At 46.9% G+C, this 15,685-nt stretch overlaps 1 protein-coding gene across 4 annotated transcripts; it reads left to right on the forward strand.

The window, feature by feature from the left end:
• The first annotated feature begins 11,274 nt into the window (after positions 1-11,274).
• LOC109169900 (zinc finger CCCH domain-containing protein 55-like) lies at positions 11,275-15,314 on the forward strand. 4 transcript variants are annotated; one of them, XM_019318800.1, is made up of 5 exons: positions 11,275-11,524; positions 11,805-11,934; positions 12,111-12,494; positions 12,867-14,886; positions 15,021-15,243. In XM_019318800.1, exons 3-5 carry the CDS (start codon positions 12,166-12,168, stop codon positions 15,057-15,059), a joined length of 2,388 nt encoding a protein of 795 aa, XP_019174345.1. In that variant the 5' UTR covers positions 11,275-11,524; positions 11,805-11,934; positions 12,111-12,165; the 3' UTR covers positions 15,060-15,243. The 4 variants fall into 4 exon arrangements, with proteins under 4 accessions (XP_019174345.1, XP_019174344.1, XP_019174346.1 ...); XM_019318801.1 differs by lacking the exon at positions 11,805-11,934 and having other exon boundaries at positions 11,276-11,524; positions 12,111-12,416; positions 12,489-12,494; XM_019318799.1 differs by lacking the exon at positions 11,805-11,934 and having other exon boundaries at positions 11,275-11,528.
• The last annotated feature ends 371 nt before the right edge of the window (positions 15,315-15,685 follow it).

Below are 15,685 nucleotides of genomic sequence, written 5' to 3' on the forward strand. Positions count from 1 at the left end.
TCTGGAGAAGGCCAAGCAACTTGAAGGCGAGAGCTTGACCGACTTCCTCACCAAGTGGAAGGCGGCGGTCGGGGAGGTAGAGCCCATGGACGATGTCACCGCCACCCACATGTTGCACATCTCTCTCCGGGCGGGGTATTTATATCAAGACTTCATTTTAGAGTAAAAGACATTTTTAGTCCTAAATTTATAGTGGCTTGGACAATTTTAGTCCTTTATAAAAAAATTTGTCATTTTATGGACAGAGTTATTGTGGCGAGGACATTTTTGGTCCTCCGTCTATATTTCTGTTAGATAACCGTCTGAGAGATGGGTAATTACGTCAATTTAGGCTATCTCCTTCTATCTATTATATCTATGTGTGTTTTGTTTTCTTCTCGGTCATAATTCGAAAGAGTTGGAGAGTCCAAGTTGCAGTTGTACCAAGAAATTGCCGGAGAATCGAAGCCGCCAAACATGTTACTAATCAAATAGAAAGAAGGAGAATCGAAGCCGCCAAACACACATTGATATAATAGATAGAAGGAGATAGCCTAAATTGACGTAATTTCCCCTCTCTCTCATACGGTTATCTAACAGAAATATAGACGTAGGACCAAAAATGTCCTCGCCACAATAACTCTGTCCATAAAATGGCAAATTTTTTTATAAAGGACTAAAATTGTCCAAGCCACTATAAGTCTAGGACCAAAAATGTCTTTTACTCCTTCATTTTACACCCCCCGGCCACGTATGAGGAAGCCCTTCGAAGGGTCACAGATTATGCCAATGCTGGCGAGGCGAACGCTGTGAAGCACTCGCAGGAGGTCGGGTCTTCATCTCGTAAACCGGCTGGCCGGGCGGAACACCGACTGGGTGACGATCATCCCCGATCCCGCACCAGGACTGGTGAGTTTACGGCCTTAAACCGATCGGCAGCGGAGGCCATGCAGTATGCTCAGTCATGCAACCTCATCAAGCTTCCCCATCCCGATCGAGATGGCCCTGACAAGAGTAAGCATTGCGCTTACCATCGATGTGCTGGGCATGACACTGAAGAGTGTACCCACTTGCTCCAACTGTTGGAAGACTTGCTCAATCTAGGGAAGTTGGACAAGTGTGTGGGGAGAAGAGAGGACCCCAAGAGGAATACCGATCGGAGAGAACAGCGGCGCTCTCATCACCGCTCAGATCGGTCAGGTCAGGACCGAAGAGACGATCGTAGAGACGATCGCCGCGATGACTGACGGGACCCTGACCCTCCATCTAGCAGCCGACCAGCAGGAAAGCCGACCATCCACGTTATTTTCGGTGGATTGGAAGACGCTTCCCGACCGCGGAGTAATTGCCCGGTCGCCATAGTGGACTCCCGGGAGACTGGGAAGAGGCAAAAGATGGAGCCCATAACCTTCACCCTCGAAGATCAACCCAGCAGCGGTGACCATGGCATGACAGCAGTGTGAACGTCCTTTATTTGGACGTGTTTGAGAAGCTTGGACTAGACAGGAAGGAGCTGACTCCGGTCGGTGTACCACTGTCTGGATTTACCGGGACCCTTATTTACCCCGAGGGAAAGATAACGCTCCCGGTCGAAATCGGCACGGCCCCGAAGTCGATCAAGACGGAGTTAGAATTCGTTGTGGTCAATCTCCATTGCGTCCACAACATCATCTTGGGCCGACCGACCATTATGAAGATCGGTGGGATAATTTCTATGCCCCACCTGTGCATGAAATTCCCCACCCCCAACGGGGTCGGTGTGGTCCGTGGCGACGTCCAATCCGCCCGGAAGTGTTACACCCGAGCGGTCAACAGACGTGATTCCGGTCCGTCTTCTCGGGTGAACACCATAGCCAAGGAGGAGGCTAAGGATCGGAAGGAACAGCCCGAGCCTTCCGAAGAAATAGAAGAAGTTCCCCTATCCGAGGACAGACCGGATAGGAAGATTAAGATTGGCCGGGCCCTCACCCCTGAGCTTCGAGCGGAAATTTTGGCCATACTCCGGGAGTATGCTGATATCTTTGCATGGGGGCCCGAAGATATGCCCGGGATCGACCGATCGGTAATCTGTCACAAGTTGGCCGTCGATCCCGCAGCAAAGCCGGTCGTGCAGAAAACACGGCACCTTTCTTCCGATCGCCGCGAGTTTGTCAGAGAAGAAGTCAAAAAGATAGCGGCGATCGAGCACATCCGTCCGGTGATCTATCCCGAGTGGGTGGCAAATATCGTCCTTGTTCCTAAGCCCCCAGCTTGGAGGATGTGCATCGATTTTACCGACCTCAACAAGGCCTGTCCGCTCGACCCGTATCCTCTGCTGAGTATCCACCAGATGGTCGACGAGACGGCCGGGGCCGAGTTAATGAGCTTCATGGATGCGTTTAAGGGATATCATTAGATCATGATGCACCATGAAGACGAAAGCAAGACAGCCTTCGTGACCCCGGACGGGCTGTATTGCTACCGAGTGATGCCGTTCGGCCTTCGAAACGCAGGAGCGACCTACCAGAGGATGGTCAATATGCTCTTTGCCGATCTATTGGGCCGAACGATGGAAGCTTACATTGATGACATGCTGGTCAAGAGTCGGGACCGATCCGACCATACAAGGGACCTCCGGGAGTGCTTCCAGATCATGAGGAAGTACCAGTTGCGGCTGAACCCGACCAAGTGCACATTTGCGGTTCAGACCGGCAAGTTCCTCGGCTATATGATGACCAAGAGAGGAATTGAGCCTAACCCGGCCAAAGTAAAAGCGATTCTGAACATTCAACCGCCCTCTACCCTTCGGGAAGTCCAGCAATTGACCGGTCGGTTAGCAGCCCTCAGTCGGTTCCTCTCCAAGCTAGCCGAGCGCGCTTTACCTTTCTTCAAGGTATTGCGAAAGGTTAATGGATTCGTCTGGGACGAAGAGTGCCGAGCGGCTTTTGATGAGCTGAAGGAGTATCTCATGTCACCGATCGTGCTCTCAAAGCCCGAGCTCGGAGAAGAGTTAGACGTGTACCTCGCCGTCTCCGATTGTGCAGTAAGCGCAGTGTTGTGCCGAACCGATCCGGAAGGGGTCCAGCGACCGGTGTACTATGTAAGCCACGCGCTACATGGTCCCGAGCTCCGGTACTCCCGGCTAGAGAAGGTCGTCTACGCCTTGTACATTGCCGCGAAGAAGTTGGCTCCCTATTTCCAAGGTCGAGCAATTCGCGTGTTAACCGATCAGCCGATCGGGCCAGTTCTCCGAACCACTTCATCATCCGGTCGCCTAGTCAAGTGGGCGTTAATGTTGACCCAGTACGCGATCGAATACCGACCGAGACCGGCTATCAAAGGTCAGGCCCTTGCTGATTTCCTGGTCGAGTGCACCGCCCGGGATACCCGACCCCCCGAGGTTGTGGATCCCGAGGCTGAGTGGTGGTCGTTGGCTACTGACGGGTCGAGTAGCAAGAAAGGAGCAGGAGGAGGAGTAGTGGTCACGAGCCGGGAAGGATTCAAAGTCTATTTTGCTCTCATGTATCAGTTCCACCCAACCAATAATGAAGCCGAGTACGAAGCATTCGTTAATGGCTTACAGTGCGCTCGGGATTTGGGGGCTGAGTACATCCGAGCTCAAACAGATTCCGCGCTCGTGGTCGGGCAGGTTCTCGGGGACTATGAAGTCAACGGAGAGCGCCTACAACTATACCGAGACCTTGCCATGGAGAAGCTTGCTCAGTTCCGGGCGTATACCATCCGGCACATACCCCGATTGGATAATGCTGATGCGGATATCTTATCTAAATTGGCTCAAGACGCCCCGGAACACATGTCGAAGATAGCTCGGATCTTGGTGATCCCGAGACACAGCATCCATCGCCTACCGGTCAATCTAATCCAACCGGTAGAAGACAATTGGATCACCAATCTGAAGGAGTTCCTCGAGCACGGTCGACTCCCAGACGACCCCCAGCGTGCTCGGAAAGCCAAACTGAGAGCCCCGAGGTTCCAAGTTTTGGACGGTCGTCTCTACAGGCGATCGTATGGAGGCCCTCTTATGCGTTGCTTGACCGCATTTGAGGCCGATTTAGTCATGAAGGAACTGCACTCGGGAATTTGCTCTTCACATCAAGGAGGCCGATCCCTGGCCCGTCGTATCATGCTGATCGGGTACTATTGGCCGTCCCTCCAACTAGACTGTGAAAAGTTAGCTCGGGAATGTGAGACGTGCCAACTGTTTGACCGGATGCCTGGACGACCGGCAACCTTTTATCAGCCGGTCACGACTGCAATTCCCTTCGCTAGGTGGGGGGTAGACATCTTGGGCCCCTTCCCTCAGCTCTCCGGTCGGAGAAAGTTCGTGATTGTCGCCATCGATTACTTCTCCAAGTGGATAGAAGCCGAGCCCTTAGCCACGATCACTTCTCAGCAATGTGCTCGTTTCCTTTGGCGCAACGTGATTTCCCGCTTTGGTGTGCCCGTGCATCTCATCAGCGACAACGGCCGCTAATTCGTAAGCCAGTATTTCCAGAATTTCTTGGCCACGATCGGGACGACTCACGTCCGGTCGTCGGTGGCTTACCCGCAGGGAAACGGACAAGTGGAGAATGCTAACCGGACGATTTTGGAAGGTCTGAAAAAGAAGCTACATTCGGCTGGTCGTAGTTGGGCCGATGAGTTGCCATATGTGTTGTGGACTTATCGGACGACCCCGAGGGAAGCTACTTTGGAGACCCCTTTCGCCCTGGTTTACGGAGCAGAAGCCCGACTCCCGATCGAGGCTTGGATCCCGACCGATCGAGAAAGAACCTACAATGCGGAAGAGAACGAACATGCGATGGTCGTGGATCTCGACGGGGTCGAGGAAAAAAGAGAGCTAGCCGCTCGGCATATGGCCGAGTACCAGAAGCGGGTCAAGAGCTCGAAAGACATTCGGGTCAACCCTCGTTACTTCCAAGTTGGAGATTACGTTCTACGACGAAGGGAGGCCAGTCAACCTTTGGAGGGCGGAAAGCTAGCTCAGAACTGGGAAGGGCCGTACATCATCAGCGCGATCATACGGCCGGGTACATACCGACTGGAAACGACAACCGGTCGGGTAATTGAGGGGACTTGGAATTCCGAGCACCTTGTTATGTTTAGGCATTAGCCTATTTTTTTGTAATCTTTAGACGAAGAGGGGGCTCGACCTGCGAGTTAGTCCCGGTCGTCATTTGTAATTAAATTTTATGATTGTAAATATTTGTTTAACCGCCTGCGTGCGGGAAGGTTTAATGTACATAAGTTCGGTGATTGCTTGACCGCTTGCATGCGGCGGCCCGATCGGTTATTTTCTTTACATTCAAGTGCACGCAGATCAATTAACCTTCAAGTTACAACGACCGGGCGAATCTATCGACCGGTCAAATGCGCTCCACATCGGTGGACATTCGAGTCACGCCACTGATCGGGGAAGCCAGGAGCTCTCAGCACAATTCCCCGATCCGTCCAACTTCTCTCACTATCGCACCCACTCGTGCCTCGAGCGCACAATAGTGTGGGGGCTGGGATGAAGGAAGTATTTGTAGGCCCGTCGCTCGGATATATCCTGACCGTAGAGGCTTACCTATTCTTCAAAAATTTCGTCAAGGCCTGGAGATCGGGTAAACTCGATCGGGTTGGCCAGTTTCTAGACGGAACCTCAGACGCATGACCGGCCATAAGGCCTTAAGGTTGGGCGTCAACAGGGTCGAGTATTGCCAGACCGGGCCAGAGGGCCGTGAGGTCGGGAGTATACGATGAGGTCGAGAGTCTACGATTGAAGTGCGCTCGATTGGGAATGAAAACGTAAAACGAAAATATAAAACGTAAGGCAGTTGGATCGAAAAGGAAGCTGTCATTAATTGAAAAGTGCCCGGTACAACTCGGGACCGGGCTCCCGATTAAGCCTTTACAAAAAGAGAAGAAAAGAAGATGAAACTGGTTGCCTTCACTTCTTTGTGGCTTCGGCAGCGGTCGGGTCGGAAGGCTTCTCAACAGCAGCCCCGCTCGGGCCAACGATCTCGATCTCCGGATCGTAGGGGTCTAGCCCGGGTTCGGGGACTTCGGTCGGGAGGGTGGTCAGGACCAGCTCGAGGTCATCGCCTTCAAGGGCCTCCCACATGTTAGCCTCCGTGCGTTCCCTCATGTCCCTTTGGCCGCTATTGTAAGCCCAATGACCGAAGGACCAGAAAAGCTCATCCGCGACCGCGTTCTTCCGCATCTGCCGGACGAAGGCCATCCCGGGCTCGACCTCCCGGAAGAAATGCTCGATTGCGGCAGTCGGGTCTGTGCTTCTTTTGTCTGCTTCTTCCCGAGCTTCCTTCTCTTTCTGTAACGCCTTCGACAAGGCGCTCCGATTGGTCCGGGCCTTCTTTAGGGCCTCCTCGGTTTTCTTCAGTTCGGCGGATAGCTCTTCCAACTCCTTAAATCGCTGGTCGGCGACCTTCTTTAGCCGTATGGCCTCCGTGGCCAATAACGCCTGGCCATGAAGGGCCGCCCCGACCCGTGATGCCTGCAAACATAGACATGTTAGTCCGATCGAAGATCCTTTGTGTAAAAATGAAGGAGGGAAAATTCTTACCTCGGCCAGCTCGCGACCGAGCCGTTCTGCTAGCTGGGTCGGGCTCAGCTTGGTCAAGTCTATCTCGACCGGCGTCAGATTGCCGATCTGAGATAGCACGGAGGCATCAGCCATGACAGACCCGACCGCTGGGGTCGGGCTCTTCTCGGTCCTCTGCCTCTTGCTCCCGGCCGCGTCCTCGGCCGGTCTCTCCGTCACTTGGCCCTTTAGCCTGCTGGTCACGCGGGTGACCAGGGTGTCTGCACCGTCCAGGACTCCGCCCTCATCGGTGATGATCGGGATGGGGCACAAGGGTCGGCCGACCGGGACGGAATCCCCTCCCGAAGACCCGGCAGTCGTCTTCTTCTTCCCCAAGGTTATCTTTGTCCGGGGAGGAGATTTCGGAGCTCCGCTGTTGAAGCGTTTTGGCGCCATGTCTGCAAAAAAAGAAGCAACTGTGTTAGGTCGGGAGTAAGTTTGTTGTTCGGGGAGTCGTGAGCGGGGAAGTTAGTCAAGGTTAAACCTGTCTTCTCCCGTTTACCCCGAGCAGGAGGACCTGCTACTACCACGCCCATCGGCACGGGCTTGTATTTCTCCTTCAGGCCGTATATCGGGTCGGGTAACCGGGCAACGGCCAATTTCTCTGCTGATTGGAAGATCTTGTACTCGTGGATCTCGCTTGAGATCCGGGCTTCAGCTTCCCGAAGAGCCGGAGTCTCGACCGGCGTACCTTGCTTCCTAAAGCGAGTACTCCAAACTCTGTTGGTCGGGAGGATCCAGGGGTCATACTTGACCGAGAAAATCCGCCTCTTCCACCCTTTGTTGTTCCCGGGCAAGCCTGAAATCGAGCATTTTCCCCCCCCGGGACTGCACCATCAAGAATCCCCCTCCGTAGTTGCCCGAGAGGACCTTCACCTGATAGATGTGGTTGAAGAGCTCCATCGTGCAGTGTACCCCGTGCCGAGCACAAATCTGCGGGAAGCACGCTATGATGCGATGCGAGTTCGGGCAGATTTGGGCTGGCATGACCTGGTAATAACCCAGGAAAGCGGTCAAGATGCCCGTGAATGGGAAGACGACCGGGGCCATTAGGGAGTCGTAGTGCATCCCGATCCATTTGCCCCGGTGGCGGTCGATAATATTTCCGAGCTGCCGACTTGTGTCGAATTCCACTCGACCGCCTAGTCTTTCCGCGATCCGTGCAGCTTCCCCGTGCGTCAGTTCACTCATCTGTTGGGCGACGCTCTCACTGTTCAAGTAGACGAACCCGTCATCCTTGCTGGTCCCCGGTTCGTTTACCTCTTCCTCGACCGAATCATTCCCGCCCGAGGGGTCGTCTCCTTGAGGAACGGTTTCCGGGTGATCCCCTATCACCCCGGTAGGTGTCTCTCTTGCGACCCCACTTTCGCGGCCTGAATTTCCCGAGCTGCTCAAGCCCGATCCCGAAGATCCGCTTGTGCTCGAGGATCCTTGCTGCTCGGGGGCTCGCTCGGGAGCCTTGCCCGGTCGTTGAACGATTTCAGGAGAATCGGGCATGATCTCCACCTCCTCGTTGCTAATTTGCTCGAAGCCGTGGTCGTAGTCCGCGACCGAGACGTTTTGGCTATCCGAGTCCGACATATGGTTCTACCTAAAGGCCGGTCGGGGTTAGTACAGGGTTCGGGAAGTTAGCTCGAAGTTAGTTCTATCCTACTTCTCTGCTAAGTTAAGAATGAAGGAAAAGATAAGGGGCTAGGAGCTTACCGATTGATGATACTTTGAAGAAAATCTGAAGTTCGCTTTGCTCGATCAGATCGCTGATCTGCTGCTCGGGACTCTCTGAGGGTACCGATTGCTTCAGTGGATTGAGGAAAGTTCAAATGAAGGCCTCAAGGGCCTATTTATAGGGGAGCGTTTAGGCGGGAAAACAGGTCCACTTGCGTGACGCGACCCGCACTGATTCCGAGGCGACCGTTACGGTCGCCAAGGCCGGCAGTGGCCGACACGTGGCGGAGAAGGAATGACAGCTGGCCGGTCGGTTTGGTGACCAACGTTTGGGCTTTTCCATCCCGTCCCATTTTTTCCCGAACGGTCAAAAAGACCCAGGCTGGGGGGCTTTTGGTAGGAGATATCCCGACCGACATAAGCCTTACCCCGATCAAGCTGCCTTCGTTCTTTCTTCTTTGTCTTTGCAGATAACAGGTCGGGCTTCGTGTGAAGAACCCGGTCGGGGTCCGACCGGGAGTTGCCCGAGTGGAAGTGTCGACCACCGAGCGGTAGCCCTTTGGCGAGAGAGCTGGTACAGGACACGTGGCGGCTCTCTACGACGACAGGCAGGGCACCTGGGAGGATGACACGTGGTGGCTATGTGGAGAACATGCCGAACGACCGGAGTCGTGTCTCCAGGCGCAGCGGCTATAAATACCCACAGTAGCTACAGTGTAGTGGACTTTTGGACGATCGATAGGTTGTTGTTAGAGAATCCCGACCGCAGTCAGTCGGCACTCAGAGCAACCAAGTAGATTGTACTTAGGACCTTTACCGTGATCAATAAAGACCTTTATTCGCTTTAATTGGTCTCGGGTTCATTTCATATTGCTTACGTATAATTAGCAGTATCAAGGAACATGCAACCAAACACGCAAACTACACATTTGAAGTAAATCGCATTAGAAAAACTGATATGATAATTATATTTCACCCACCAGCTGGAACTACTTAACATTGTCTAAGTGAAAATTATTTATTTATTTATTTTGAAAACCAAGATACTTTCAATATTAAATCAAACATTCAATACATAAATGAGTAGAATCAAGCCAAATTGTAAAACCATAGTTAGAACGAACTATCATTGCTAAAGTATGAGCGGCTTCATTCACTGATCTTGAATTAAAGTTGATAGATACATTTTCAAAGTGTCGTTGGAGCTTTTGACATTCATTAATGACACATCCTGCGAATGACAAATATGGTGACACACTCTTAAACAGATTACACACATGTTGACAATATGTATACATTCTCACCTTCGAATAAGTAAAATTATTTATTAATCACATCATACTTATTCCGTGCAACATATTTGATGATTAATATTCGTTGTTATAATTTACTATATTTTATATAGTAATAGCTTGGGAGGTATTTTTGGCGGAAAATTGTAAAATAAAATTTTGTTTTTATTAGTAGTATAGAGTATAGATTTTATTTAATTTTAAATTATAAAAATCAATCATCAATCAATTTATATTAAATAGTGTATAAATGTTTGTACCATTTTCTTTTGAATGCAAGTGTCCAACTATAAATTTCCAGTTGTATTTTCTTGTGCCCACTGCCCACAAATTTATGGTGTATTTAATTGTATAATCTGTCCATGTTTTTTTTTTTTTTGAAAACTATATTCTGTCCATGTTAATTGAGTTGATCCACCATGAATCAACATTTATTTAACGACAGATAAAATATGAAAAATAACCAATTTTTTGTTACCTTTTTTTCTTCTTCTTCTTCTTCTTCTTCTTCTTCTTCTTCTTCTTCTTTTTTTTTTTTTTTTTTTTTTTTTTTTTTTGAGGGGGAGGGGGAGAATACAATGGGGGTGCTACTCGGGACAGACAAAAAACAGACCGTTTAACCATTCTCATGAACGAAACCAAGACTAATAGCGCCTAATTGGTCATTGCGCACCAAAGCATCGGAACCCAACGGGGGGAGGGGACAAAACAAAAGACGCCCAACCCACGCTATCATTAGTAGCCAAAAAAGTCAATAAATTCGTTACTTTTGTTTTATTCGCGGTACACATGTACAACAGTACAAAAGAGCTACCACCAACATCATCAATCATCCTCCTACAGTGTTCGACGGTTCTGGACGTGTGGTTTCTTCTGCAGCCACGTCCCATAAATCCATAATGGTGGTCACCATCTCCTTGCAATCGCTTTGATTTCGATGTCAGAAATCCCCTTGATGTGAATCTACTGCAGCCCCATCTCAAAAGCTTCGAATTATGCTTCCCTAACGTTAACGACAGTCGACAGAATAGGAGAAGCGACATCCCTCAAGACATCCACCATCTCTATCCATGAGCACAACTCCTCATCCCGCAGGTTTGTTAGCATCTTTAAAGCAGCCATCAACATTAACGATCAAATCCGAATCAATCATATAACTTTCCATTTGAGTTGTTTTTGAACATAGATCCCATAGTTACCACCTCGCATAATAGTCCTCGAAAACGCTCTCATAACATCAAACTCTTGTTGACCAATCCACTCGATTTTGAACTGCAAACCCCATTCACTTCCTCCAAACGCAATGTCATTACGCCATTTCTATAGCCTTCAAGCAGTAATGGCGAAGGTAATAGTCCAGTCCCTGTTTGTTCTAGTGTTGACTTTCTTGCTCATATTGGTTGAAAGTTAAGCATCGAAGTCCAGATTATTGAGACGTTGCCTTTCGCTCCTAAAATATAAAATAATTTTAAATTTTAAACATAGTTCTCGACTCGAATCAATTTTACAATTATTGATAATAATTTTTAATAACAGGATATTCATAATTTTAAAATTTAGCTTTCAATTTTTTTTTTTTTTAAATTTAACAATAATAAAATCCTAATTCTTAATTGATTAAGAAAGAGGGTGTGGATAAAAGGGAGGCGTTTTCATTTAACCATCCCCGTATATATATAGATGGTGGGGATTCAACCCTTATGGAAGAAGAAGAACTTCTAGGCTTAGCAGCGGACGGGAAATAATTTACGGAGTACTTTTTATTTTATTTTATTTTTATTTTTACTTTTGGGTCCTCTCGGAACAAAGAGGCTGCGAAGACATTAGGCTCGGGTCGATCTATACCCAATTAGAACTCCGACACTCTACTATGAGAAAACCTTAAAGCAAAATATAGAAAGAAACACGAGGAAAACGAAGACGAAGAAGAAACAAACCCACATCCTCGTCCCTGATCTATTTTGCCGTTATCTCTCTGCCTCTCTATAGCCATCCTTCTCTCGCAGTACGTATGTATTGTGCATGTTATCTTTGTTTCTTCGATACCTAGGGTTATAATTAGCTCAATGATATATTAGATTTGATTTCTCCATTGCTGCATCGCATGCTTCCCGTAATTCTCTTTCGATTAATCTAACGTCCGTGTTGAGAAAATTTGTAACTCAGCGAGTTTCTATTTTGACTTTATTGTTTTTAATTTAATTGGTCATATTTTGTTGAAATCTGTCAACATATTTATGAGAATGGTGCTGGGTTAATGAAATCATATTCGTGTATATCTTCAGTAGCTGCAGCCTGCAGCTGCGGATCTTGATCAAGACCCAAGGAAATAAAGTGTGAATCCGAAGTGTGATTTTGTGTCTTCAACGTTAGCTGTTTGAACAACTTTGTGCCCACTGTGTGAAGCTGCGTAATGTAATGTGGCTTGAAAGCTTACCTGTCTGGAATAATCTTGTGTTATTTATGTGGGGAAAAAAGTTTTTTGGCTTTGCAATAGACTCTGCTTATTTAATCAGTAAACTGTGTTTATGTGATTTTAAGACTAATTTATTTAACATAATACTCATGGCGGCTTTTCTGTTGTCTTTCAGATCATACTGCACACGGGAAGATAATATTGTTGACATTAATCAATAAAGCGGTCCAATGGGTGAGACTGTAAGAAAGCGCAAAAGTTTGTGGGATGCAGAAGAAGATACTTCTCTTCATGTTGAGCCAAATGATAAAAATGCATGGTCTGGAAAGGGACAGTACCCTAGTTATCAGGAAAACAGTGCTTCAAAAACTGATTTCTTATCACCACAAAATGTTCCCCAGGAGAGTCATAGGAGCAGCCAACATGGGGAACGAGTTCCAGAAACTGAAGAAGCTGATGGGAAAAAAGACTTATATAGAAGCATGTCTCCAAGTTTTGATGGACGGGGGAAGCAAAGGGGTTGCCGGTCCCCTGATCACCGATCAAGCCAATCCCGCAGGTTGGTGATTGGTTTATTAAATGATATATCTTACATGCACCAAGATATATGACTCATCTTTTGTCTGTTTAGTGAGAGATTAAGTCATGTTCTCACTGTTAAGGGTGTATGTTTACATGCTCTAATTTTACATAAGTGACAATGCTCGAATAGTTACAGTGGAAAGAAATGATTTTTTTTAATGAAGTTTTTGCATGGAGTGCAATATTAGGCACCTTCTGGACTGCACAAGGGCTTGAAACCTCTAAAATGTTTGCATGCTCAAGTTTTGTCTGTAATTGTGGATTATCTACCATTATTGGATGTGGAAAAATTGGAATTCTTCATATAATTAGGATTTTTAGTGATGTTGCATTGCTTATCGTGTAATAGGCACCCTGCAAGAGACAGGAGCAGGAGCAGGGGAAGGGGAGAAGGCAGGAGCAGAAGTCCCAGTAGGAGAAGGGACCGAGCTAGGTATCAGGTGCAGAAAAGGAGTGGAAGTAGAAGCAGGAGCAGGAGCAGGGATAGGGGCAACATGAAAGCCAGAAGCAGGAGTCGCAGTCCTTCCCATAATTATAAAAGTGATCCACATGGATGGGGTGATAGACGGAATGGGTCTCGAATATCATCACAGACCTGTAGAGATTTTGCCACTGGGAAGTGTAGAAAAGGTAGTGAGTGTAGGTTCCTTCATCCAGATAACTTAAAGAGTACAGATGGATTTCAGTTAGAGGATGAATTGGCTGAAACGTTGGGTAACAGGCTAGAGCATGGACATGTCTCAAGATGTGCTAATAGTGAAGGTCATGAGATCCGGGATGAGCTTCCTGATGCATATGATATAGAGCATGATCAAACTAGGAAACGGAACAGAGTTATGATCACTTGTAAGGATTTCATTAAAGGCAAGTGTCACTGGGGTGCATCATGTAAATTCTTACATGCTGGCGTTTCTGGTGATAACTATGAAAGAGGTGTTAAGAATGCATCTCTCAATTATGTTCAGGAGCGTGAATCAACTAAAAGCACTAAACCGCTGTGCAAGTATTTTGCAGCTGGGAAGTGCTTTCATGAAAACTGCAAATTCTCTCATGATGGTCCCACCCCTAGCTATATTGAAACTAGACCCTCTGACAATATAGGTGGGTGCAGATTGGATGGCAAGAATAAACACCCGAGTGGCCCAAATTGGGATGATGCACAAAGGGACTCAAACCTTTCCCAAATTGGGATACACCCAAAAAGATTTATGGCTTCCCCAAATGGTAGAGACGCAAACACTTCTGGATCTGTTCTGGAAAAATTAACAGACAGTGAGGAACAGACGGATGGAAGTTCTCATGTTTATGAACAGGGTAAAACACAAGAAGCTTCAGGCGTTAATCTTTCCAACACAGTCATGAAACCTGAAATGTCTTCGAATTCTTTTGTTATGCCATATACTTCTGAGGACAAGGGTAAATTTGGGCCTAATGCACTACACGAAGTGAAAAACTCCAGGAACAGTGTTCATCCGGTTTTATTGCCTGGACAAAGCTACCAAGTTGGTGAAAATATGATTGTAAGCTCTGAACCTTCTTTCTTCACCAGCTCGAATCAGAGTAGACCGAGAAATCAGAAAGAAGCTGCCAGTTCAACAGATACACCAAGTATGGAATTCCCTCATAATCTTTCCACTGCCGCACTTGTCAAGCTTGCATCTCAAATGAAAAACTCTTCCACTTCTTCCATGTTTAAATTTGAAAATGAGTCTGCAAAATCTGAACTACATTCAGAGGTGGTACCATCTGATCCCAGTTCTGCACTTCCCATGTTCAGTGCAAAGCCTAATCCAGATCGATATCATGCCCCTGGTGATAGTGTTGAGTTGTGTACATCTGGAAACTTTATGATGCCTCTTGTCAATGCACCCCGTTTGGATGAGCAGAAAACTAAGGTTCCTCTAGAAAAATTGAATTTATCTGCTGTGAATCCTGGAGCTGGAGAAAAAAATGAAGTTGGTGGTTCAGGTGTGATGTGCAATAAAGATCCACTGTTGAAGCAACGGGAGATTTGTACAGATTTGGAAGTCAATGGAAACAACAAAATAGTTGCCAACAAATGTGATGATGGCCAAGAAAATAAGCATTCGGACAATGTGGAAGTCCATGGGAAGGCTGAAGAGGTAGGCGGTAATAAAGATGATAAAGCAATTCGATTGTTCAAGAATGCTCTTATAGAGTTTGTTAAAGAGATCCTAAAGCCCACTTGGAAAGAAGGCCGAATGAGCAGAGAAGTACACAAGACTATTGTTAAGAAGGTGGTGGATAAAGTCACGAGTACAATCCAAGGAGAGCACATCCCAAAGACGCAAGAGAAAATAGAGCAATATCTGTCCTATTCTAAACCCAAACTCTCCAAACTTGTACAGGTGAATTCTCAGCTTCTTTAATTTGTTCACTCAATTCCATTGAATTCAATTCTCTGGCATATAAATCTATTGATGACCAAAAGTAGGAGAGGTCAAATCACATGCTAACCCCCGTGCTCTATTCTCTGTTGCAGGCATATGTTGAGCGATGTCTGAAGGCACCCGATGCCTGAAACTCCCTATTTGGTCTGTGCATTTCATATCTATTTTGAATATTTCACCTAAGTTGGAACTGTGAAAATTGAAGTTTATCGCACCCTTGGGGTGGAGTTAGCCTGAAGTTCCCGGATACTTTTGTATATATATATTGATATATTCCTTTTGTCTTTTTAGTTAAAATCCTTGTGGTTTAACCTTGATCTGTGAATTAAATATGGGCACTGGTCTTTCATTATTCTTCTCTGGGTTTAATAAATATTCTGAGTACATGTTTGTTGGTGTCTAATTGTTGCCTCACTTCATAGTTTCTTATCATGAGGATGAGAAATGTATTCACTTTTTCGTTATGATAACAAGTGTTCGATTAATGTGAGGTGATAATATATGATTTAGGTAATTTCATGTATATACATCAATGTCTAGTTTTTTTTTCTGTCAATGGTAATAATTTTATAATTATTATTATAACTATTTTATTAATTAAAAAGAAATATTATTTTTGTATAATTAATTAAATAAATATAAATATTTTCTTATTTAATTTTAAATAAAAGAACACTTGCTCCGTAGTAATCTAATCACACAAGATCGGAATCGAAACGGCCACGTAAATACATAATCTGTGTATCATAGTCCATAG

The sequence above is a fragment of the Ipomoea nil genome, unplaced genomic scaffold (genome assembly GCF_001879475.1).
Source record: "Ipomoea nil cultivar Tokyo-kokei standard unplaced genomic scaffold, Asagao_1.1 scaffold3321, whole genome shotgun sequence".
Classification (NCBI taxonomy): Eukaryota; Viridiplantae; Streptophyta; class Magnoliopsida; order Solanales; family Convolvulaceae; genus Ipomoea; species Ipomoea nil.